At 50.8% G+C, this 25,086-nt stretch overlaps 1 protein-coding gene across 1 annotated transcript in view; it reads left to right on the top strand.

Moving 5' to 3' along the window:
• Window positions 1–25,086, top strand: part of SBNO2 (strawberry notch homolog 2) — a 48,018-nt gene that overhangs the window by 3,972 nt on the left and 18,960 nt on the right. Inside the window, exons 3-4 of the mRNA XM_084276426.1 lie at window positions 4,937–5,060; window positions 20,743–20,907. Coding sequence (XP_084132552.1) covers window positions 4,937–5,060; window positions 20,743–20,907 — 289 coding nt within the window. The remainder of the gene's footprint in view (window positions 1–4,936; window positions 5,061–20,742; window positions 20,908–25,086) is intronic.

Raw genomic sequence — 25,086 nt, 5'->3', positions numbered from 1 at the left:
TTTGCAGCTCTAGGCTCAGTAAGTGACCACAGAACCCCTGACTGGTTTGTGTGGGCAGGGCCCTCAGAGCCCCTCAATGCCCCCCTGCCATGGGCAGGAACACCCCCACCAGCCCACGGTTCCCAAAGCCCCATCCAACCCTGCCTTGAACCCTGCCAGGGATCCAGGGGCAGCCCCAGCTTCTCTGGGTGCCGGGGCTTCCCTCCACTCCTTGAGAAGGATTTCTACCTCCCAGCTCCTCTCCAGCTGCCTTCCTGCAGCTCGAGGCCTCTCTGATCTTCCCCTGGCCTGAGATGTGGAGCCTGCATCTCCAAACAGGCTGGACATCAGAGCAGGAGGCCTGGCTGAAGCACACATAGGAGGTCTCCAGTGAAATCACAGCAGAAGAACTTCAGATGCATGGGGTGCATCGATGAGCTGCTGGTATGAAGTGTGTGAGCCATGCATGATGTCTCAGTGGTCCAGACAAGTGCTGCTGTAACAAGCTCGAGCCGTGCCCTGGGAGGGCTGTGGCATCGCTCGCTGCCCAGGTGTGGGTTCCTGTTGTAGAAAAGCCTGAGGAATGTTGCTTTGGCAAACTGTAGAATAAGTACAGTGTTTTTCTATCCCCACTTGAGGAATAAAAGGCTCAAGCTGCCTCATCAAGAATCATTTACCAAAGGCTTAAGTGGTCTTACGGGAAACTGAGGCCTAAAGCGAAGCCTTACGGTAAAAGGAAGGTAAAGGATAATTGTCAATCAAGATGTGTTAATAAAGGGGCAACAGTGAAGGGCTGTGGAAGATGAACAATGGTAAGATGTTGCTTTTTGCTCATTAAGCTCAGGAGTATTCTTCACTGAGGGGAAGCAGGAACCTGCCAGATGTGTGATGGCTGTTCTATTATGTACTGTCTGAAGGAGGTGCCTCCGTTGAGCCTGTAAACATCAGAAGTCCTTAACTCATGGGTAAACAAGGGATTTTGGTTGGGAATAGGGTATCAAGTGCTGAAAACTCTGCCCACAGGTGTGCTGACTTTGCTAGGACACCTGCTCTTGCAAGAACACATAATAAGTTGCTGCTTCACTAATACATTGACTGTGAGTCCTTTCTTAGGTCCTTTGGCATTTCTAACACTGTGAAGGTCTGTGGCAGTGTGTTCCTGTAGGTCCTTTGGCATTTCTAACACTGTGAAAGCCTGTGGCAGTGTGTTCCTATAGGTCCTTTGGCATTTCTATCACTGTGAAAGCCTGTGGCAGTGTGTTCCTATAGGTCCTACTGCCCAAAGTCCTGGGCTTCAGGAAAACTAAGAGAAATGACCGAGTTCTGTACAAAAAATAAATCAGACCATACCCAGTGTGTTAGAAACACCAATACTTACCGTGCAGTTTGCAAAAGCAGCGTTCCTCAGCATGTGCTACAAAAGCCACCCAGCAAAAACCCCACCCAGCAACATTCTAGTGGAGTCACCCTACCCTGAGACCCACTGGCTGGACTGACATCAGAATGATCTGGGTGAGTCAGGTGTGGGCTCAGGTTGGCCTTGTACCCGGCTCTTCCTCTGCTGCTATGTTTAGTGTGGGTGGCAGCAAAAATAAAAGCAGTCTTGCACTTTATAGCAATTGTTTGAACTTGGTACAACCCAGAGATGCTCCTCACCCAGCCCATAATGTCCCACCTCTCCAGGATGAGTGAGTTTGGGCCAGCTGCTTTGCTCCTTGAAGAAGGGTAGGAACTGTCTGTGCAGCGAGACTCCTGGTGCCTGTTGGTGTCTGACCGTTGCACACCTTGTGCTTTCCATTGTGTTTTCCTACAGAAAAATGTCCTCCTGGTTAGATTTCTAACCAGTCTTTTTCATAACAGTGGAATTTGGGGGCCTTACTTTGCTTGTGGGGTGGGGAATAGGCGCTGGTTTTTCTTAACCAGTGCCTGTGGAAAGCTGTGTACTGGCTCAGCACACGTAACTGCTTCTTCACACACTGCAATGTTGGGTTCTTCAAACTTGAGCCAGAATCCCTCTTTCTCCTTTGTGAAACACATTCAGACAGAGGCAGGAGACCAGCATTCCTTCCCTTTCACCTGTGCATCTCATCAGGTTCCACCAACCACGGTGGTGTTGATGCTGCATTGTGATGGAGCGTTCTTCTGGGGGGTGGCTGGAGCCAGTGCAGCCTCTGTCTGCAGAGCACAGTGCTTTCCCTGCCTAAACTTTAGCATGGAGTAATTTATCTTGGAACTTTATGGCTAAGTGTGTTTGGACATTGGGGTTTGTGGTGGTTTGACCCTGGCTGGAGGCTGGATGCCCACCAAAGCTGCTCTGTCACTCCCTTTTTCAGCTGGACAGGGGAGAAAATAGATATTGAGTAGTAATTGATGTAGGGCCTTGATTGCATTGATAGCCAGCCCCAATGGTTGAATTAAATTGATGGCTGAGGGGGACTGGTGTAGCACTTGCCCACAGTGTTGGATGGACCTCAAGTGTGCATGTCCCTGGCTGTCTTTATGTCCTGTCAGAGGAGTTGTGGTGCTGGGATGGGCTGGGTTAGCTGGAGCCTGGCAAACTGGGTGTTGAGGTTGGTGAATGCAGATGTTTCCAGTTGTCCAGGACAGCTGGTTCCTTCTGTAGTGCTGCAACTCCAAGGCAGATCTGGGGATATGAGTGCGAACAGGCAGTTTGTGTAAATCCAGTGGGATTAAACCCAGCATAAATTTCCTTTCTAAACTGATTTTTAGCTCTCCAGTGAAACCCCTCGACGTCCCTGAGCAGCTCCCATGGAGCAGTTTACCAGTAACCACAGCCTGGAGTGGGTGGGCAGGTTGCACAGGGCTCTCTTGCCATGGGGCTGTTCCCAGAGCTCTGCTTTGCCATGCGGCGCGGTTCCCGTACGCGGTTCTTCCCACTAACTCCTCTATTCTTGTGGCTTAACTCCAGCTAACATGTCAGCAGCCTTATGCCAGCTCCCCAAACAAGGGCGAGGATCTTTAAGCTCTGATTGAAAGGAAGGTGCAGCACAGCACCCAAGGTACTGAAAGGACGTTGGCAGACACCGCGTTGCTTGGTGGCTTTCCGAAGGATCTCAGAGCGGTGCTCTGAGCTGCTCTTGGCTCTTGTTTCACACTGCCAGGAGAAAGTGCCTCTCATGTTCACTGATTTGAAACCCAAGATTAAAGGAAGTAAAATAACACAGCGAGCTGGTCGTTCCGGGGCAGTTCAGGCCAGGGAGGCTGGGGCTGTCTCAGTCTCCTTCCTGTTACCTTAACTGACTCCTGTCCAGACCCATGAGGTGCTGGGGAAACAGGAGGCGGTCTTTCCTTTTCCAGTAAAAATACTTTCCCCCTTCCCTGGTTAGTTCATTAGCACTGGCCAAGCTCCATCCTCGTGGGAGAGAGACGGTGAGACCCCAGCAGTTTCAGCTTCAAAGCAGCTTCAACGAGCCTTCCCCTCTCTGTGTCCATTCATCTCCAGAACTGATGGGCAGATTTGAATTTGCCTGAATAGATTAGGAGGAGCTGGGGAGTTGGTGCTGGATTGTCAGAGCTGTGATAGTGTGAGTGAGCTCAGCCCAGCTCCGTGTTCACTCAGGGTCAGTCGCTGTTTGGTGGATCCCTGCAGTAGGAAAACCCAGTGGCAAAAACAGCAACTGGGAAAGAGGGGGTGGGGAGCTGATCCTTTCCAAGAGTATTCTCTTTAATGATGAGTAGGAGAAATGTATTTAGCAGCGTGAGGTAACTGTGTTTGTACATAAATACATATGCAAATCTTAAGCACGTCGTATTAATGAGCTGCTAGCCACACATGGCATTTTAATTGCTTAATAATACCTTGGCAGTGCACTCACTCCCCAGCTCTGCTCCTGGGTAGTATTTCTTTCTAAACTTTGCTTCTCCCTCCCCTGGTGCCTTGTTAAAGTTTATGGCTGTGGGTTCTGTAACCCTGGCGTTAGGAAGAAGGTACAGCTCGCCGCAAGAGGAAACCAGTCCCATGGGGTGAACGGTTTCAGCCGTCCCAGCATGCAAACGTGTTGGGTGGCGATTGCCCAAGCAGCCCGAGCACGCAGCCCTTACGGGAAAGATTACGAAGCACATTCCTTGCTCCTGCAGGAGAGGGAAAGGGCTTGTGTGTGCAGCAGTGAGCCCAGAAGACAGTCATGTCATAGGGGAAGGAGCTGCTTTTGGGCAGGGGGCAGGGACCCATCTCCTCTCCTGCAGTTCTTGCCTCCGATTTGAGGAGGTTGGTGCAGGGGCAGGGTGGCAGGAGGAAGCGCTGGTATGCGCCCTGCCCAGGAGGGAGCAGTCAGACCTTTGCTTTTGTCACTTCCTAGCCTGGCAGAGATCTTGCTTTGTGGCTGGGTATGATTGCTTACCTCTGGAATTCACCTCTCTGGGCTGATAGGGCCATGTGACCCCAGGCAGCGCTGAACCTTTCGATTTTACCTGTCTTCAGGGTAAGATCTGGCACCCCTGTGTGCACAGGGGGTTGTTTTCTTGCCCTGTCCTTGCTGGCTTATGGGGCTGTTTAGTTTTATGGCCCAAACTAGCGTTTGGGTGGGATATTTCCCAGAAACTTGATGCTTGTCCTTACATGATTGTCAGGATCCATCGCACCCATCAAACACTTGGTGCTGGGGTGTCTTGGGGGCTTGATTTTTGCTCTGTCGTCAGGACTGAATTATTATTTAGTCCCACTGACCACTTCTGTCTTAAATCCTTCCTGCTTTACACAGATACTCAATTGAATTCTTAAATCAGCCTTCCAGACTCTCATGCTTCTGAGTTTGGGAAGTAGTGTGTAACTACTAGGTGTATTGTTTTGCCCAGCTATTTCTTCTGGATAAACACAGCTTTTCTTAGTATCAATCCCATATATGTGTCATCCTGCACTGCTGCTGACAGAGTCTGAAGCAACCTGAGGAATCCTCAGGACTGACAGGAAATAACTGCTTTTCCCATTTCCTTACAGGCAATATTTTAATCCCCTTCCTGATTTTTGTATGAATCCCAGCAGCAGACCACATTTCTTCGATACAAACTATGCATCTGTGGACCCCACTGACTTCTTACCAAAAAATGGTGATTTTCCTCAGGTAAGTGCATAGCTACTAATGGCTTTGGGGGAGAACAGTGCTTGATGGTGTTGGGCTTTATTTTTCAGTCTCCTGGGGAAAGGATGAGACGGGCAATATCTTAAATCTGTCTGGCACCTGGTAGGGATTGTGTGCAGTTGGGATAGACTGACTGAGAACAGCAACTCAGAAGCTGTTGGTTGGCTTTGGGAAGAACTTCCCTGTGGTAAAACTCTTTTGGTCCTTTAAAGTGATGTTTGACAGGAATACTGATGGTATGTGGGACACCCCACTTTGCAGGAGGGTGTATTCCAGGGTAAGTGTGAGTTTGAACATGCTTTGGGCAGTTAAATCATTTGCCTCCTGAAAAACTCATCACTTGCCTGTGCTGCATGTGCTTTCCCACTGATTGCAAGTGGTGGATTCCTGAGTAGTGAATATTTAGGGATTACATCAGCCCAGTGCCTAGCAAACTGAGATTGGAGCCCATTTAGGTTCTGCAAAGCTGAAATGTGTCAGGGATGAACAGGCACCCTGGTTCAGTCTGCATCTCTGAGGACCTGGAGGGATCCTCACCTCAGGGATCTCTCTGGGTGGGAAGGAGCTCTTTCCATGGCATTTTGAGATGTTCTGGCTTTTGGCAATGTCTTGTGGTAAGACTGTCTGGTGGTTTGGCCCTGGCTAGAGGCCAAATACCCACCAAAGCCACTCACTCACTCCCCTTTTCAGTCAAAAAGGGAAGAAAATAGATATTGGGAGGCTCAGGACTCAAGATAAGGACAGAGGGATCACTCTGCAATTAGTATAATGGGTAAAACAGACTCAATGCAGAATAAAAGAAAGAAAAGTGATTTATTACACTACAGCTACACACCCAGTGACACCAGAGGTGGGTGATGAGAAGCATGGCCAGGTCTTAAAGCACCTTCCCCCCACCCCTCCCTTCTTAGCAGACTTAAACTTCATCACGATTTTACTCCCTTCTTCCTCCAGTGGCAAAATGCAGCTGCCTGCAGGTTTTTTTTCTCCTCCCTGTGATTCCCAGAGGCGCTGTGACCGTCGCTGATGGGCTGGGCCTTGGTCAGCAGCGACTCTGGCCTTGACATGGCTGATGTTTGCAGTCTGGGGCCTGCAGAGAGCTTCTGGCTGCTGCTTGCAGAAGCCATCACAGCAGCAGAGCTACACAAAACTGTGACAAAAGTCTGGAAGGCAGCTGATGTGCCAGAGCTGACTTGGAGCAAAGAGAGGGTGAGCTCTCTCTAGAAGTTAATATGGATGTTTTCAGTGCCTGGCTGTGTGTGTTCTTTGTATTAGGGTCTCCCCCAGCAGCTGAAGCGGAGTGATGAGTAAGTCACAGCAGATCACCCTGCTTTGACCTAGCAGGACAGCAGCTTTCAGCTCTCCTAGCTCAGTAAGTCCCTGTCTGGTTATTTGGGAGGCACGTGGGTGCCAGACACAGCCCAGCCCTGCTCTGTGTTGAGGTGAGAATGGACCTTTCTAGATGTTTCCCTCTTAACTCTAAAGGTGCTTTACACACATAGCCCTCCATGGCTGCACACAGCCCAAGGGACGCGCGAGGACAGGCTGGGGCAGCGCGGATGTACCTGGTGCTCACTCCGTGCTTTGACACCCTGGGCAGTGCTTTGGTGGCCCCAGCAGGGTGCTGTCAGCTTGCTTTGGTAACTGCTGGGTGTCAGTTCACACATATAAACAGAAACCTTTTCCTTTGGGCCTCTTCTTCTGCCCAGGGAAGTGGTGGAGTCACCATCCCTGGAGGGATTTCAAAGGTGTGTAGATGTTGTGCTTGGGGACATGGTCTGGAGGTGGGCTAGGCAGGGTCAGGCTGTGCTTGGACTTGATCTTGAAGGTCTCTTCCAACCCAAGTGATTCTGTGATTCTTTGATCAGTGCATCAGCAAATTGATGCATTTCCTGCTTCTTGAGGGGGGTGTGTCAATTCCCCCTAATTGCTCTTTTATTTTCTTGGCATGGCTGACTAGAGGTTTGGAACCTCCTCAGGCCTCTGATTTCTCCAGCTTTGGATTTCCATGTGCTGAGGATTTGTGTCCTTTGAGGTGAGCTGCTGGTGGGACAGCCCAAATCCATCTCCCTGAGCAAAGCTGCTGGGGCTGCCTCACGTTGGGGACCGGCCCGACGCAGCGAGTCTGGTCAGTCACCAGTAGCTGCTGACCAGAGGCTCCTAACTCAATAAAACCAGATAAGTAAATGAATTGTAATAACATTGATCTTTGCCTCTTGCAGAATTAATTGCCGGGGGAATGAGACAGAAAGGTGATCTCATCAAATTCTGGAAGCCATTTAACAGCCTGCAATGGGGAGAGGGAGAGAGAGTGGTCCTCTCCATAGGTCTCAGCTTGCAGGTCTGGTGTAGGTTGGTTGATGGGTTTAACGGGAAAAGGCCTTAATTATTTCTTTACCTTATGTATTTTCTAGTATTTAAGTGGTCGATCAGCTTCCTTCCCCTGCTGCATCACAGAAATTGATCCCAGCCAGCTTGGAAGAGCAGATTTTTGGAGATTCTTTGTGAAAAGGAGGTGATGCTTTGTATCAGTTAGGTGGTTCCAGGGCAAACCAGGCATAAACCATGTCAAATGATTTCCAGACCAAGAAATAATTCCTGTGCCACTTGCTTCCTTCTGTAAAGGAGGTGGCAGAGAGGAACAAGGTGATGGTGGGCAGTTGTGGTTTTGCTTGGACCTTTTCTTTCCAAGCCAACCTTTGTTAGACTGCACCCATGCAGCACGCTGAGAGTGTTCCTCTGTTTCAGGGACAGAAACTCTGCGATGTCTGTCTCTGGACCTGACAAGGCCAGGGCAGTCCTGACTCAGGTGTTACACTATGTAGTAGCAGGTGGTGCTGTGTGCGTTCCTCCAAGGAGCTGAGCATTTTGGTGGGTGCTTTTCTGCCCTGCCTGGTGGCTGTCTGTAAGCCTGTGCTCTGAGTGCTGCTGCTTGGGGCTTTCTGGAGATTGCTGCAGATAACCCGGGGCAGTGATGTGTCACCCAGTGTGCTGTGAAACTGAGAAACACTGAGCAAGACCTTTGTCAGAGCTTTGTTTTCCAATCTGAAACTGGTCTCTTGAGCCTGACCCTCTGAGGGATGGTGTCTGTCTAGAGCTGCCATGGGGCAGGGGGACAGCAGCACTCGCCAGAGTGTGGTGTGCCAGTGCCCACTGATGTGAAGTAACACTACTGTGGTGCTTCACCATCTCTTGAAGAGGCATTTCAGTCTTTAGTCATCCTCCAGCTTGTCCTGCTGAAGTATGGAGCCAGATGAGCCCTTCTGAACGCTTGGCTTTTGACTTTTGAGCTTTCTATGTGGCTTGCTCTTCATGTTCTCTCATATTAGGGTGCAGTAAGTATTAACATGGAAATCCATTGATAAAACTCAGGGCTTCCTGAGCTGCAAGTCATTGCTCATGTGAAGAAAAGCTGCTGATTATTTTCCACGGGAGCCAGAACTGGAGCCTGGATCTGGTAGAGCAGCAGGCAGTTAACTGGAGGCAGTGGCATCAGTCTGGAGTCATCCAGGAGCATCCTGGAGCTTTTCCATCTCTTGCTTCAGCAATATTTTCCACTTTACTGATTTCTTGTTGCCCCAGATGCCAACTGTTAAATATTAACAATCTGCCTGGAGAGCTGAAGCACGCCATTCAGAAGGTGTGGGAGCAGCTCAGGTGGTTACATCCTTCCAGGTGACTCCATAGGAAAGTACCTGTCTTTCCCACCCGCGCCTAGCGTGGTGGTGGTAGGAGTGGCAGATCCTGTTAAGCTCTGTGTTGTTACAACCATGCCAAACAGAGGAGCAAAGCCAAGGAGAGAACATGAGGAGCTTGCTGCGTGCTTTGGTAAGGGATTCTTGATTAAATCTGTGGTCGTTGAGCAGACAAGGTGAGTTGGGTGCCTATGCAAGAACCTGGGCTGCCTTCCTAGGTGAACATAGACTGCTCTCCTGCCTTTGCTCAGACTCCAAAATCCTGTCTCTGACAGGTCAGCAGTACGAGGAGCTTGCTGTCCCCGTGGGTTACAGCTCTTTGTGTGTCTCAGCAGCCTGCCAGCACCTGGCTCCTGCATGCTGGAAGTGTTGTCTCTGGCCCAGAGTGGAGCTCTGTGATCTCTGCCTGGGATCTGCCCTAAGCCAGTGAATGCTGCCTCCCCAAAACCTCCCTGGGCCATTCTGGGCCCCAGCCTGCCTCCAGACTGTGGAGCCTGCAAGCACTGTGTCTCCTTAAGGTGTTTTCCAGGAATGCTGAGAATAGAGTTAAGAGGTCTAAAGAGCAAATGAGTAATGGTTGTGAGGTGTTTGTGTAGTAAATATTTTCCGTTGGTGGTGGTGATGGGAGGGTTGTTCTGTGCCCTGGGTTTTGGGGGACACGAGGGCTCAGGAGTGGGAAGGTTGATGTGTTTTCCTCCAGCAGTGGCTTTTGCTCACCCATCTCCTCTGCATGCTTTGTTTCGGAGTCCTTGGCTGGCCTGAGGATGCCACAAGTGGGAGGTGCCAATTTTTTTAACTGCTCTGGGAATTGCTTTTCAGTGGAATCATTCACCACTGCTGCTCAGGTCAGTGAGGAGTGACTTCAGTGTGTATCACGGGGCCTCACCGAGCGCCTTCTGCATGCTGGAAAAGGTGTTCGTCTGCACAGCCAGAACAGCCAAATGTGAACTTGAACTGGTTTCCTCCACAGTATTTTTGGGGTTTGGCTTGCTCTTGGGTGATTCATCCTTGCCGATCTATTGGCATCCTTTATATAAACAAGAGGCTTAAATTGAGGTTTAGGAAATAGTTACACGAGGCCATCTCAGGGTCTGATAGCATTTCTTGATCTTGGGTGCTGTTGTCTTTGGCCAAAGTCTCTCCCTGACCCTGCAGTGGAACAGATCTCCTGACTGCACATGTGTCCTCGGAAGCTGAAGCTTGCAGGGATGCAGGTTTGGGTTTCCATCGCTTCTCTCTCTCTGTGCTCTTTATCCCTCCCCTCTCAGGTGCTGGCTCAGGATCCAAGCTTCACGTGCAGTGCCTCTGCTGCAAAGGCGTGTTTATCACATTGGTGGTATCTTGTTGCTGATGGTGAGAGCTGTTAATTGCCACCACGGAACTGAATCCAGGCAGTTTTGCTGGCATGTGGTGAGCTGTTGTCCCTCCCCAGAGCCTTACCATAAAAGCAGAGCAGCCTCTTCTAGCAAAGCATACCTGTCACAAAAATACTTGCTGCTTGTGGCTGCCACAGATTTTTCCTTAAACTTATCTGTTTAGTATGACTTAAAGCTGACTGCCTGTTTCCTCCAAGCCTTTTGGTATCTAAAATGCTCCTGCCTGTTCCTGAGAGTCAGTCTGTGTTTCCTTTCAATTTATTTGACTTACTCCTTGTGGCTGTCCAGGCCGGGGGCGTTTCTGAGCCTCCAGCAGCCTCCTCTTCTGAATCCTTTTGCTGTAGGTTACACTGAAGAAGGAATCCGATCTTTTTGGAGTGAGGGTGAGCATGGAAGGTGTGGATGCAGCCAGTGTCAGAGGGGGTTCTGGGGGAGCTCCTGCCTTTTTCCCTCTGGGAAGCAGGGCTGCCTATAAATGCTTCAGCTGGAACCTTGGGCACTCTTTTTAAAATTTGGGTCCTGCTTGTATTGGAGGAAGGAGGTCGGTCTAGCTTGACTTAACTCACAGGCACAGGGAGGAACTGGCTGCTCTTGGCTAGAGCCACTTGCAGTAATGCTGTAAAGATGCAGTTACAGCCTTGTTTGATCTGCTTGTGTGCATGGGGGCTCTTGACCGCACGTGTTAATCATAAACCAGCCCTCTTTGCACTACCAGCCCCTTGCAAGCTCCTATTAATCTTTCTTGTTAAAGGGGGGAGAAATTAACCCGCTCTTAAAAAAAAGTATTAATTTTTAAAAGGGCTTCAGCACGCAGAGCTGTGGTGATTTAAGAGAAATCAATGTAACAGTTATTAAATTATATGGAAGACTTGCTTCTGTCTGAAACAGAGCGTTTCCTGGAATAAGAAACGTCCTGGAAGTGCCTAGCACTGTCCTGGAGTCGTGTCTGCAGGGAATCCAGATCTTAGACTCAACTGAATCCTGGCTCTGGGGCCTTTGAGGTGTTGCAGGAGCAAGTTGCTTTTACACGCTGGTGTTGTTTCTGCAGTCCGGGGTTGGGCTCTTGGCTGACGTAATCACACCTCTCAAACGCCTTCGGTGAGATGCCTCACACTTACTTCAGGCCTTGGTTTAGAAAGATGAAGGCTGTGATGATAACGGCTCCTCTGACCCAGCTACTCTGAGCACGGTGAGGTGTTGGTGACGGCGGTGTGCGCGGCCCCGGCAGGACGGCTGTGAGCGTGGTGTGTATCCAACGCTGCCCTGCTCTCGGCGCCTGGGTGGCGTGGCCACGCTCCCACCGTGGAGCTGAGCGAGTGGTGACTGTCCATGTATGAGGAGACACTGGCATCAGCCCAGGCTGCTGGCATGTGTGAAGGGGGGAGCTGTGCTGGAGCCAGGGCGCTGGGCGCTGTGTCGTGCCCACGCGCTGGCTTCACCCGGCATCGGTGCAGGATTCACTGACCAAGTGCTGGTTGTCTCCGATCCTCCGATTTAACCGGCTTACTGAGGAGGAGGGATACATCTAGGGTGCTGCTGATGTTTTTCTAAAGCTGCGTCTCCCTGTGGTTGGATCAACCATGCTTTGGAGTAAATCTTTCCCTCCCAGGTATAAGAGGAGCTGTCAGGACTCTCTCAGATGGAGATACCTGTATTTAAGGGAGAGTAATTCTGGTTTTGCAGCGTCATTTGCTCTCAGTTGTGCTTGGCTGCGAATTGCAGGAGCCAGCTGAGATGTCCATGGTGTGGAGAGGGAGTAGGAGGGCCTGGAGGGCTCTGGTGTCTCCCTCCTTCTCAGACACATTAGTTTTCATCTGTGTTGCTGCCTTCAAAGAGGTGTTACATCCGGGCAGGGGAGGAAGGAGGAGGGCAGTAGGCGATGGAGAGTTGCCTTCCGAAGCTCTTGGTGAGTACTGTTCCTGCCCCCTTCCCTTCATAAAGCTAACCAAAGCGGGAAAAGCACTGCTCTGAGACGCAGAGTGCTCTTCAAAAATGCCAGTAATACCATTTCAGAGCAGACCACTGGGAGATGTTTTAAAATAGCTGCTTTAATTCAAAGCAGAATCGGTCTGAGTCAGTCTTCTGCAGCGAGTTCCCCCGGCTCCAGTTCTGCTGGCGGTAGCTGTGTGTCCTGACCCGTAGCGTGCTCAACGTGCCTGTGCCCCTACTCCAGCAGTCACCACAAGAAGTGTTCCCTCTGCCTCCACCACCACCTTCAGTCCTTTGCCTTTCCCTGGCCTCACGCATTCACATCTCTCTGCCTGCAGCCATGTGGTTCTTTCCTCTGGGCTCAGGATCACCTGCAAGAGGCGTGCGCTCTCATGCAGCATAAAAAAAAAAAAAGCCTGTGAGTTTTCTTGGTTTCTCTTTATTTTCAGAGGAAGCCCAGCCTGGGGCTTCCCCTCTGTGCTTGCTCGATGGCAGGCGTTCTCCTGGTCCTCTCCCTGTTCCTGAATGCCCAGCAATTGCCTTCCCAGCTTCCCACCCTCAAGGAGCCAGGTGCTGGCAAGGCTTGCCAATCTGACAGCCCCTCACACACGCTGCCTTTTGACTCTGGTTATAAAATACGTAACCAGCTGCTTCCTTATCCTTGTTCTTGATGTCTGTTTTAAAAAGAAACCATTTGTGGTCTTGCACTTGTCACAGCCGCTGGGTGCAGTCACTCGCTGTGCACCTTGCTTCCTCTTGCTTGCTTTTGAAGTCAGAGCAGCGGCTCCAGGGCTTGTGGTTCTCAAAACCTGAAGCCTTTACCTGCCTGGGGCCAACCAGCTGTACCACAGGAACAGGAAGAGCAAGGCACACTCTGTACCATGCACACTGTCCCTCTGAAACCCCTCGTGCTGTCAGGACAAACTGCACTGCTCAGGTAGTTGCTCCAACCCCCCCCAAGCCTGCAGCTCCTCTCAGGTTTGGTTTTGCAGATGCATTGCTGCGGTCTGGTGATGCATCCTCAGGGTGTGCGGGTGTCCTTCCCACGCCTGCAGCTGCCTCTCTGCACGGGGGTGGGGGGGTTCCCACCAGCTTGGCCCGCAGAGGCACCGGGGGCTCTTTTCAGGAGCAGCTCAGGAAGCTGAGCCTGGAGTGGCCTGGGGCATGTCTGAAAGCCCCCAGCTTTGGAGGGGGAGAGGGAGGAAATTCAGTCCTGAGGTCTTTGGTTGAGCAAGAGTGATGAGCAGCCAGATCTGTACGTGTGTGTCAGTCTGTATTGATTCATATCCCTGCTCTCCCATGAGCTTTCTGGAGACCATCCGCATGCCAAGGGGGCTGTCCCCTCGGACAGAGATGAGGAGCAGAGGGTGCTGTGGAGTTTGCCCAGCTAAGTAACCAGCTGGTTTCTGCATCTGGAGCTTTGCTGGGGGACAGCACTCAGATCAATGTCAGTGCTGGAATACTTCCACTTTCCCATCCCTGTCTGTCAGCACATGTGCTGGTGAATTAATGATGGGGAGCAGGAATGGGGTGGCATGCCCTGTGTCCCCCTGCGTTCCAGGTAGCAGTTCCTCAGTGGATTATCTTATCTTCTGTGATTATACTATGTGGGTTTGCAAAATCAATTTAGCAGTCCTGGGTGTCTCTAACGAAGCCAGACACTTTTGGCAGTCTGGTTTTGTTGCCCAAATTTTGCCCCATTTGTCCACTAATGGAAAAGGAAGAAGAAACAAACCACCTGCTTTTTAAAGGCTGCATAAATAGCAAGACCTTGGATGGTTTAAGGAAGGGTTGGTGGTTTAATCCAGGTCACCCAGCAAAGCAGTCACCAGGAAGTTACTAATTAAGACATTTCAAAATTGCATTTGGTCTCTTCATTTTGAATGTATCGTTAAAGCACCTCTCCCAAGCTCCAGGGCACTGACAGCTAATGAAACGCAATCAGGTTCAGATAAAAGCAGCAGCCAGATATCCCCGCTGCCTTTCTCAACCCCAAAGCAGCTGCCCACAGGAACCACCCACTTCATTTTCACCCCAGGTCCTGCAGAATGTCTCTTCTACCTGCAGCCTTCACCTGGGGCCCAGATGTGCTCTAACAACAGTAGGGGCCCAGCAGCGATGCTCTAGCTCCTCCTGGGGCAAGGGATGCTGGCGTTGCCCATCCTCGCTGTCTCTGGCCGCGGCACCGGCATCCCCGGCTACAGGCAGGGTGCAGATGGTTTTTCTTTCCTGATTGCTTATTGAGAAAGCTCCTTTGGACAAGGTGTGTTGCAAGGTGGATCCTCATTATTAAGGGCTCTTAGCATATCAATCCCTGTGGAACCTCTGTGCTGGGACGGGTCCCTGGCTGCCCTCAGGAAGGAGGATTTACTGCCTGCCCAGGGTGTCTTCTATTCTCATCCCATGTCCTAAAGCAAAGCTTACCCTCTGTGGTTTGTCCCCCTGATTCTTAGAGGGGATGGAGAGCACCTTGTTTTCTGCTCATCTCTCGCTGGCCTGGCAGAGGCTTGGCTGCTTTCTGTCACCCCAGAGTTTGGGTTTTTGAGAAGTGCCTCTCAGCACGGGATTTTCCAGCCGTTCTCTGCATGAGGCCCCAGAACACTTCACATTGGTGACAGCACCAAGGGCCAGCTCTTAATGCAGGGCAGTGACGAGCTGCCTGTCACTTGAAGCCGTGCTGTGGATGTACGGAAAGAGATCCGCAGCCAGCGCTCCTCTCCCCACGCTCGGTGCTGCTGGGGTTGTGCTCTGTGGGGTTCACTGGCCACGTTTGCTCCCTCTCCCTGCTCTCCTCCTGGCACGACAGTGTGTGGCAGCCAGCCTTGCCAAAGCCGTGCTCCTGAACCCAGAGCAGCGTCCAGCCCAGCTCTGAGCTGGGAGCAAAGGGCTAATCTTTTTCTAATTGGAGCCTTTGGGGTGGGGCAGATGCTGAAGACAAAAGAAAACACATGGTGGGGGGAGAACCCAACTTGCAAATCCTTTTTTTATCATCTTTTTCAGTTTGATTACTTCATCTGAGCCCCTGGCATCAGGCAGGCAGGAGCCCCCAGCCCTGAGCTGGTGGGGGAAACGCTGGTGTTTGCTTTCGTGGATGGGGTGGGAAGAGCAGAGGGCAGCCAGGCTCCTGCCCAGACCTCTCCTGCCCCGTATCTGGCTGCGCCTGCGGAGCGCAGCTTTGTTTACAGTGTATCTGTGGTTGAATTACACCACATACAGTAATTCTCATCGCATTGCCAGTAATTTCACTGACTTACCAAGCAGGCATCATTTCCTGAAAGTCAGCCCTTGTACTTAGAGGAAGTAAGAGCGCTCTCCATGACTAAACGCTATATGCAAATTTCCCCAGGCTTAGGACAGACGTGCTGTATGGCTGTCCTTTTTTCCTCCATTTTCACTCCTTTCTTCTGCATGTTAATTTTTAAAAACCCTTGATGAGCTCTCTTCCTGGCTGTCGCTGCCATCGCGGTCATGAATGAAGACCTTTCTCCGTTATATGCTGAAAAACCTCACCTCACTGCCTCATCCAAGTCCTGCTCTGCCGACAGCAAACCGAATGCTGGTTTAAAATGTCCCAGATGCAGTTTTGGCTAAAGTTCCCATCTCTCTACAAGGTAATGCCTGCTTTTTCCTTCTGGTTTTGGGTGGTTGGGATTTTTTCTTTTGTTTTTCTTTTCTCCCCCTCGGAATTCCTGGGGTGTTTTGTGTGCTGGGATACCCAGCTCCAGCAGCTCTCCTGGGCTCCTGTGTCTCCTGTAATTTTTGCAATGGCAGCAGAGGTTTCGGGGCCGCGAGGCTCCGCTGAAGATGTGATTTGTCTTTAGCTGAAGCCTGTGGTGCTTGGACACTGTTCCTGACGGTCAGAACTCTGGCACTAACTGCAAGACTTGGAGGAACAGGAGCCGTGTGGAGGATTTATCGGGGTCTTTATGGAGTGGTAATAGCTTTCAGGAGGTTTATTTTTAAACCAGATGCTGGGTACAGAAAAGGAAGGAGCCGCTCACCAGCCAGAGCACCAAACCCTTAAGCCTGCACGTTTTACCCCATATTTAGGAAGACTTTGGGGGTTGTCAGCTAGAAGATATTCTTTTAGTGATCAACTGCTTGCATTGCAGCTGTTAAATCTTGATTCTGTCTTCCCTAAAACTAATTTGTTTAATCTCTAGTTATCAAGGAATCCAATCTACCTTGTCTGGCAGCATTGCTCCGTTTTGTTTGTATACGTTGGGTTTAAATCCCCTGTGCTGGGCAGCAGAGCAATCAATAGCTGCTGTGCAGAAGGAAAACTTGTTTCCTCTGTGAGTAAATAAACTGTTTATATTGATGGCCTCATGGTAAAGGAATATTTTTCAGTTGCATCCTCCTTCTGTACTTAGACTTCACCTGTTCTTTCGTTAGTTTTAACAAAGCCCTTGTGTTGACTAAGAGCACCGAGCAGTTTCCAGGGGCTGGGAGTAGGAGGTTAAACTTTTGGGTTCATTTACCTAGATATTTATTACTTCCCCCCCTCCCCATATCTTTTCTCAGGAGTTCATTCTTGGTTTTGATAACTTTTCTGTGCAGGGATAACGATAGAAGTAGCGTGTGCTGTGATGTGGCATGGACAGGTGACTCATGTGAATCATAGCTCAGAAGTCCAGCAAATGATTATACCAAGCTGGTCACTAGAGCATCATCTGATATGAAGACCAGGTGATGATTTGTGATTCTCTATCCCTTTTTTTAGTACACTGACGTTGTTTCAGCTTCAGTGTAGAAAAGAACATGCTGGCAGGACCGTGCATGGCCTGTGCATCAGCTGCCTCTTGACCACCTATAAAACTCTCCATTAAGCAGTCACCAGTCATAAGGGAATCATCCCATTGCTGTTTTATACCGGCCTTCTGTGTGTTTCATCTCTGACTCCAGCAGCTCGTTCTGAACTGTGTTCTCACAGCAGACTCCAGGGTCTCTTTGTGTCTGTCCTTCCGTAACAGGAGAAACTGGGGGGGGGGAAAAACCTGTGCTGCAAGATGCCACACTCTAGGTTGAGATTGTAGAGTTTCAGCCAGGGGTTTGCTGTCCTGGTGCTGAGGTGTGTGGGGGCAAAGCTGGTCTGCCAGCCCTGGGGGGTAAGTCTTCTTTGCTGGGGTGGTCTGCAGTTTGGTTGTAGGCTGTGATAAATTGGAGGCCTGGAAAAAAAAAGACCAGGAAAGAAAAAAGTCCTCCCCCCAGTAAATAGCATAATTCCAGAAATAAGATCTGCACAGGGAATGGTTGCAGGATGGTGTTTGAAAATAGAGATCCTGCTTTGTGGATAACTTCCATCTGTCGCAGAGATCGGACCTGCACTGAAACGTAAAGTAAGTGCTGTTTGTGTAAAAACCTCTTATTTACAATGAGGAAAAAAATCAAATTCTTATTAATTAATTTTAAGCAGGGCCAAAATAACTTGCTCCAGATCCTGACGATGCAGACCTCTTGAGTGCTTTCACCAAGCAGCTTCCCAGTCTCGTGAGGTGAAGCAGCAGCAGGGCCTTTCCCCTCAGGTAGCTGGCTCTGCATCCCTCTGCTTGGCTCATCGTCCCTTCCCAGTGCCTGCTGCACCTGGAACCTCAGCGCTCTTCGTGATTCCTGGACCATCTCTTCTACCCCTGATGCCTTCATCTCTGTTTGGGCTCCTGGCTGTGTGCAGGAGCTCGGTACCTCTCACTGAGGGGCTCTTCAGACTGGGATCAGCTGTCCCCAGGATCGGGGACACGAGCCGATGGTCTCAGTGGTGATCCTTCCGTTCCTGTGAGGAGACGAAGGTGGCTGCTCCCGTTTGCTCCATATAAAGCGGTGAGGTAATTAGTCAGGGCATGGTTTATAGTGATTCAATTAGAGGATTACACTGCATCTTGCATAGGAGCAAGTCCAGTTCACTGGGGTTGCACTGTAAGCGCTGCAGGGTGGGGACCCAGCAGTGCAGTGCTCTTTAGATAGTGTAATTAGGTGAGGCCAATGGGAGGCTCTGAAAGTTTGTGACTAATAGTGCAAGAGGATGGGCTCACTGCAGTCATTTCCAGGACTAATACTATCTTCCTTCTGACTTGGAGGCTCATTTCCTCTTCCCCATTTCAGTCCAGTGCCCTGAGCAGGGGGGTGGTGGTGCTGGGGGTAGAAGGGGCTGGGCTTGGAGAGATAAAGAGGGTGCTTGGGGTTGTCTCTGGTTGTGTTACATCATTCCATGTGTCCCACTGTTACTCCAGCCTGGCTCTTCCCTCTCTTTGGGAAAGTGTTGCTATAAAATTGATCTAAATTGGTGTGATATGAGAGAGTAGCATTAGGGGAATTGTGAAAGTCTTCCTGAGCCCAGATGGCAATGGTCTCCGCTGTACACGTCCTGGCTGGATCTGAAGAGGTGTGGAAGCACACGAGTGTAGTTCATGGTGACAGTCAGAGGCTGTTGGACTCTGGCAGTGCTTGTTCTGTAAAAAAGACAGATCCTGGAGCGTGTCCAGAGAATGGCAACCAGGCTGGGGAAGGGGGTGGAGAGCAGCAAAGCTTCCAAGGAGCGGCTGAGGGAGCCGGACCTGGCGCTAAGGGGGAGACCTTATCCCCACCTACAACTACCTGAAGGGAGGCTGCAGAGCGGTGGAGGTTGGTCTCTTCGCCCAAGTGACAGATGATGGGACAAGGGGAAATGGCCTCAAGCTGTGCCAGGGCAGGGTCAGAGCAGACATTAGGGAAAAGTCCTTCCCCGAAAGGGTTATGGGGAACTGGAACAGGCTGCCCAGGGTTGAGTCACCGCCCCTGGATGGATTTAAAAGACGGGTAGGTGAGGTGCTCAGGGATGTGGGTTAGTAGAGAATGGGAACAGTTGGACTTGATTATCTCAAAGGTCTTTTCCAGCCTGGTGATTCTGTGGTTCTTGGGATCTTGGCTCCAGAGGAAGAAGCAGCAGCCTGGTGAGGACAGCAAGGGGAGGGAGGTGATGGCTTGTTTCTTGACTGTGAAACTGAGTCCTATTTCCAGACATCACTTAATTGCGGGATGATAAATCTAGGGGCCTGCTTCAGTCTCTGAAAAGCCGTGGTTTCCAGGCAATCCTAAAATAGCCACAGCAATAGCAAGAGTAAGAGCTGCACAGGCAACACTGCCCATCTGCTGCGGGGCACACATCAGCACAGCCTAACGAGCAGCCCTTCCTCATTAAGCCTTTGGGTCCCCCCAGTTGGTTTTTGATGAATACAAACCTCACACATCGTGCCTCCCTGTCTGTTCCTGCTCACCTTAGCACACGTTTGCACAGCTGCACCTATGGCTTTGGAGAAGAGAGACCATCTCCTGGGGTGTCAAGTGAGGAGGGTCTGGGAAGAAGGTGGGAATGTGTCCTGATGGCTGCAAACCCATGGCTCTTGATAGCAGCAGGGCAGTGACCCAGCTCCTGGCTCGAAGCCCTTGGGAGCAGCACAGGCAAGCTCCGCTGCTCCGGTTCTGTCAGGCAGGGCGAAGGGACTTTGGAAAACCTTTGGCTGCCTTTCTGGCTTGTAGTAGGAGATTGGCCCTTAACTGGAAATGAGCAGCGATTTCTCCAAATATCAGAGGCTGTGGCCATCCTCCAGCTGCACCACATTACTATTGGTTATCTGACCTGGCTGATAGCGGTTATCTGACAACCCCGACCCTTGTGGAGAGCCACAAAGCTGGTTTGTGTTGGCAGAGTCCTTGGGGGCACCGAGAAAGACCCATTGGTCTGTCCGCATGTTCCTTTGGGACAGAGGGACATTTCCAGCAGGACCTGTGTGCTGAACTCAGTGTTTCAAAGGACGTTGCTCTTCGTAAACAGCAGGCAAAGGGGTTTTTTTCTGCTTTGAAAAAGTTTGCAAGTGGTGTTTGATGTGAGAGCTTGAGGTGCTGTGGTGGACTTGGGGAAGGTGCTGTGGTGGACTCGGGGGAGGTGCTGTGATCTGTGCTGGAGCTAAGGACGTGGAGCAGGACGGCTTTTCAGCTGTTGGTTCTTGTCCCCTGAAATTGGAAAAACCAGATGAGGAATTGGGAGGGGACTGAAGTGGCAGACCCCTGATCCTCATCACTGCATCACATTCCCTTCGTGTCCGGACTGAAGCATGCCCTTGGGAAAAGGAATGGCAGATCTGCCAAGATTAATCTAGGTGCAAATCCCAAGGATACTGGCACTCCTTCCCCTCTGCTCCTGGCAGCTGTGTTTGGGCAGGACCTGCCACAAGGAGACAGAGGTTTTCCCAAAGTCCCCAGGTATTGCTGTGCTATAAATCATCATTAAATGGCTGTGTCGTTATCAAGGGAACTGGTACTTTAGGCTTCTGTGTGGGATCCTGGCAGGACTTTTCACCCCTCAGCAGTCTTTTTAGTCAAATACAATGTTGAGGTGAGTGACTCTTCCACTCCTCCATGCACAGAGATGTGCACAGTGCAGGATAGACTTGAACATGTTCTGGCACTTCTGGTCCAGCCAGTGGTTTTCCTGTGTTTGCAAGAAATAAGAGGTTTGAAAACAGCTGCTTGGGGCACATCCTCATTTACAGGTTAATTTCTAAGTTTTGTGGTGCATGAAGTAACGGAGCTGCCCATGTACCAGCAAGAAATTAAACTGCCTGGGTGGGTAGGTGTGAGGAAGGAGATCAAACCTTCTGGTCTTCTCATCCTGTCACTTCTCCATTTCAGGACTCTTCATACCTCGATGAGCTCTCCAACAACAACTCCCTCTTCTCATCCCCTGCGGATTCCCTCTCCGACATTGCGGATCCGAAGGACTTCTTGTCTGCTGATAACCTGAACCATGTGCCAACGATATGGGATGTGAACACGCCGCAGCAGAACCAAATACAGGTACAGGCTGCTCCTCCTCCATCCTCCCCATCAGACAGTAAATACCTCAGCCTTCATCCCGTGGTGTTTTCACCAAGGAATTAAGATTCCAACCCAGTTCACTACAGGGGCGAAGTTGTGATGTGATGATGTTATTTCGCTACTACCAGCTTCACTTGAGGAGGGAAGGGGTGAAGTGGTTACACATACTTTATTCTCCTGGAAGGAGGAGGAGTGCTGGACATACTCTGAGGGATACATGCGCTCTTTGAGTATGGCACAGGCTCTAGCTCTTTCTCCTGACAGCTGTGGCAGGTAGGTGGTCATCAGGAAGTCATATCCCTAAAACACTCAGCAGGACCAGAGCAGCCTGTGACAGTGTGCTCAGGGGTGCTCAAGAGATGGACTCGAGGTGAAACACTGGGACAGAGATCACAAACTGTCCCCGCAGCAGCTGCCACCATTTGTTTAATCTCCATGGCAAATGTTGTAGTAACAGCAAGTAAAAAACAAACTCTATCTCAGCTTAAGACTCACCATTTCTGTTTACTTTGGGAGCCCAAGGGCCTGGGAGCTTTCGCAGCTCGGAGTTTTCCTGGGCGTGTGATCCCCCGGCAGCCCTGTGGCAACATGTGGTTCTGTGCGTTTCCACCAGCCTCCTGCCATCTGGTTCCCCTCATCTGGTGGGACTGGTTCCTCACCATTGCACAACCTGGTGTCAGTGGCTGTGGGAAGCCCTGGCTCCTGCCAGAACCAGACTCGTACACATCTGCCGAATCTCTAGTGTCGGCTCTGGGGGTGCGTGCCCGGCCGTGCTGCAGGTTTCCTCAGTAGGTTGTTGCCTTAGGAAGATTGTGGGGGGGAAACCATTCAGTGTTCATGCCCCAGGAGACAGCCTGGTGTGCTGTGCTTTAGTCACCCTCATATTTTGAGGTCCTGTCGTGTTTTTAGAGGCTGTTTATAGTGTGTCTGGCTCTGTTTCCACCATGAACACTGGCTGGTTTTCACAGCGTGGCAGCAGCTCTGCTTTGAAGTCCTGCTGTGTGGCTCGGCGGCAGGTTGGCACTGAAGGAGTGTGGCTCGGGTCCTGTCCTGCTACTCAGGAAATCAAAGCTCCTGTCTTCCTCAGACTTCTTGTGAGCACTTAGGCCAGATCCTCAAAGCAAACACCTGAAGTCCTGCTGAAATCTGTGAGATTTGATGCCTTTATAGACCTCTGCAGCATCTGCTGAGCTCTCAGTGTGTCTGATCGGAGGCAGAGAACACTGCTGCCCTCCTTGCTGCGGGCGGACCCACTGGGGACGAAGAGCCAGGCTGCTGTGTGGGTGATCCACACAATAACTTTGGACCAGAGTGAAGTTTGAGACAGTGAGAAGAAGGCTGAGCTATTTCAACTGAAGGAACAGCTGGAGACATTGCAGGCTTGCAAACTGTGTGGCTAAAAAAAGCTAGGCAACAGATACAGCCCCCAGACACAGCAGGTGTGTGCCTTACTCCTCCTGTGTCCTGTTATTGTTGGGTTTTTAGGTAGAGGCCTAAATCACTACAGGAACAGTTCTGTAGTGTCCCATTTCTAAACCCATGAACTCTGCTCAAGATACTCGGTGCTGAAAGGAGCTTGTAGCTTTGTGTCTGCACGGCACGCAGCAAAAAGCTCCCTGGGAAGAGCTGTTCTGGATCCAGCCTGAAGAATGCACATGGAAAACAAATTTATGCCGTTGAAGTGTGAGACTGACTTTGTCTGACTGTAGCAGAGTGGCCATCTCAGGGTCTGTGGCCTGGTCACATGCTGTTCTTCACGTCCTCCCCTCACCCGTGGTCCTGCACTTCGGTTCAGATAAGGCTGAACAAGCCCTGGGAACTCTGTTAGTAAACAACTTCTTTTGGCAAGAATCTGGCTGCTTTATGCAGTGTCATGCCCTTGTCTTTGGAATACAGGGATGGGGGTTAGTTGCTTTTTTGGTAGGGGGGGGGGTTGACATTCTGTGACGAGGTGTCAGTTAAGTACATCCCAGTCAGGAGATTTCGGTTTTGCTTTGCCCAGGAGGCAGCGACTGGCAGGAAGGACACTGTGGATGTGGGTTGTCGGGGTGGCTCCTGAGTGGCACCTGCTTTATTACCTGCATTTCAGATGTGCTTTTTCAGTGGGTGTTAAAGGAGGCAAACGAGTGATCTGTAGTGAAATCCTGAGGCAGTGCCAGAGCAAAGATTCCTTACTGTAACACTCAGTACAGGACAGAGGCTCTGCTGATGTTCTGCACCGATGTACAAGCGGTTTAGATAACGTTTCCCTGCCCCCACATCATTAGGCCACCATGGTTCTCCATAAAATCACTGGAGTTTAGGCTTTTGAGGAGCCAAATTTTGTTTGCAGAGTGGAAACAGCAATCTCTGACCAGCCCTTATCCATGGTCTGTCTCCTGAGTGAAGCTGGATGTATCCTTCCTGTAAGAACTACACTTCGATCCTGGGTACAAGAGCAGCCTTGGACCTTGACCTCACTAAGGAAAGGAAAGGAAAGAAAAGGCAGATGAGCTGCCTGCTCTCACACAGCAATTTGCAGGCATGGCCTGGGAAAGACTCTGTCCTTATTTCAGCTTTCTGCCACCTTGCTGCCACCTGCCCCTCGCCCCGGGGAAGCGGGTTCACCAGTCACAGAGTGAAACTGGGGTGAGTCGTCACGGTGAGCCTGTGTGATGCCACACACCTCCAGCTCCCTGTGAAACCCTTCTCTCAAGTGCCCAGTGCCAGAGCTTTCAGTGGGGTGTTAGTGACCAGGGAGGAACAGACCTATACAGAACTCCATTTATAATACAGGAACGGGCATGGAAGGAAGAGCTGCTACCCTGTTTAATGCTCACAGGGGTTAGTAGATGAAACACACTTGCTTTGTTTGTGATAAAGTTGTGAAAAACCTTTTTGAAGTAGTTCATTGTGTTTCTTCCACAACTGTCTCCAAAGCCTGTAGCTAGAATTTTTGTGAGCTGCTGCTGCTGTGTTTCTTTTTCTGTCTAACTCATTCTTGGCACTTGAAAAAATGCAAGCACCCTTCTCCTAGCTCAGTCTGTGGGGAATGAATTGATGCAGGGGAGAGTTGGCTTGTCAGCCAGGTTTGACTGCTGCTGTTCCATGAAAGTCATGGCAAGGTGGGACAAAACAGGGAACAGTGGAAAGAGGGGAATCATAGAATCACAGGGGTTGGAAGGGACCTCGAGAGATCATCAGGTCCAACCCCGCTGCCAAAGCAGCTCCCTGGGACAGGTCACACAGGTCGGTGTCCAGACGGGGCTGGAATCTCTCCAGAGAAGGAGACTCAACACCCCCTGGGCAGCCTGTCCCAGGGCTCCCTCACCCTCACTGTGTAAAAGTGCTTCCCTATGTTGGTGTGGAACGTCCTATGCTCCAACTTGCAGCCATTGCCCCTTGTCCTGTCCCCACAGACACTGAAAAGGGGCTGCCCATTCCCCCCTGCATCCCATACTGAAGATATTTATAAACATTCATAAGGTCCCCCCTTAGTCTTCTTCTCTCCAGGCTGAACAGCCCCAGCTCACTCAGCCTTTCCTCACAGGGGAGATGCTCCAGGCCCTTCATCTCCGTAGCCTCCAGGAGATCCCTGTCTCTTTTATCCCAGGGAGCCCAGCACTGGACACAACACTCCAGTGGGGCCTGACCAGGTCAGAGTAGAGGGGGAGGATCCCCTCCTTTGACCTGCTGGTCACAATCCTCCTGATGCACCCCAGGATCTCAGAGGAAACAGAGTAAGAGGGAGTCTTTGTGTGGCTTCACTGAGCGACGTGTTCTCATCTGTGCTGTGTGTGGCTCTTCTGTTAATGTTTTTTAGGTATGTAGCATAGAGGAGGAGACAATCAAACTGGGAGGTGAGCAAGAGTAGAGAAAGGAAGGGATTGTACACATTTGGGCTGGAGCAAGATGATGTCTCGCTCAGTAGCTCCTGGTCCCACCTGGCTTGGCCCTCACAGCAGATTCTCAGTGATGGGGTTGGTTTTTCAGTGCCCCAAACCATGGGGGTTTCTGTCTCTTCCTGGGCAATGCCTGAGGTGAAATGTTACACCCCAAATCGGCTTTGCTGAATTGGGGGAGCAGGGATTTCTACTTCTGCAGATTGTGGGATGCAAAACCAGGGCTGCCTCAACGTTCTGCCAGCAGAGCTGTGTCGTGTGTCCCACTACTGCAGCA

This window comes from Gallinula chloropus (genome assembly GCF_964237585.1).
Source record: "Gallinula chloropus genome assembly, chromosome: 28".
NCBI classification, from domain to species: Eukaryota; Metazoa; Chordata; class Aves; order Gruiformes; family Rallidae; genus Gallinula; species Gallinula chloropus.
This window is presented reverse-complemented; position numbering and strand designations above follow the sequence as displayed.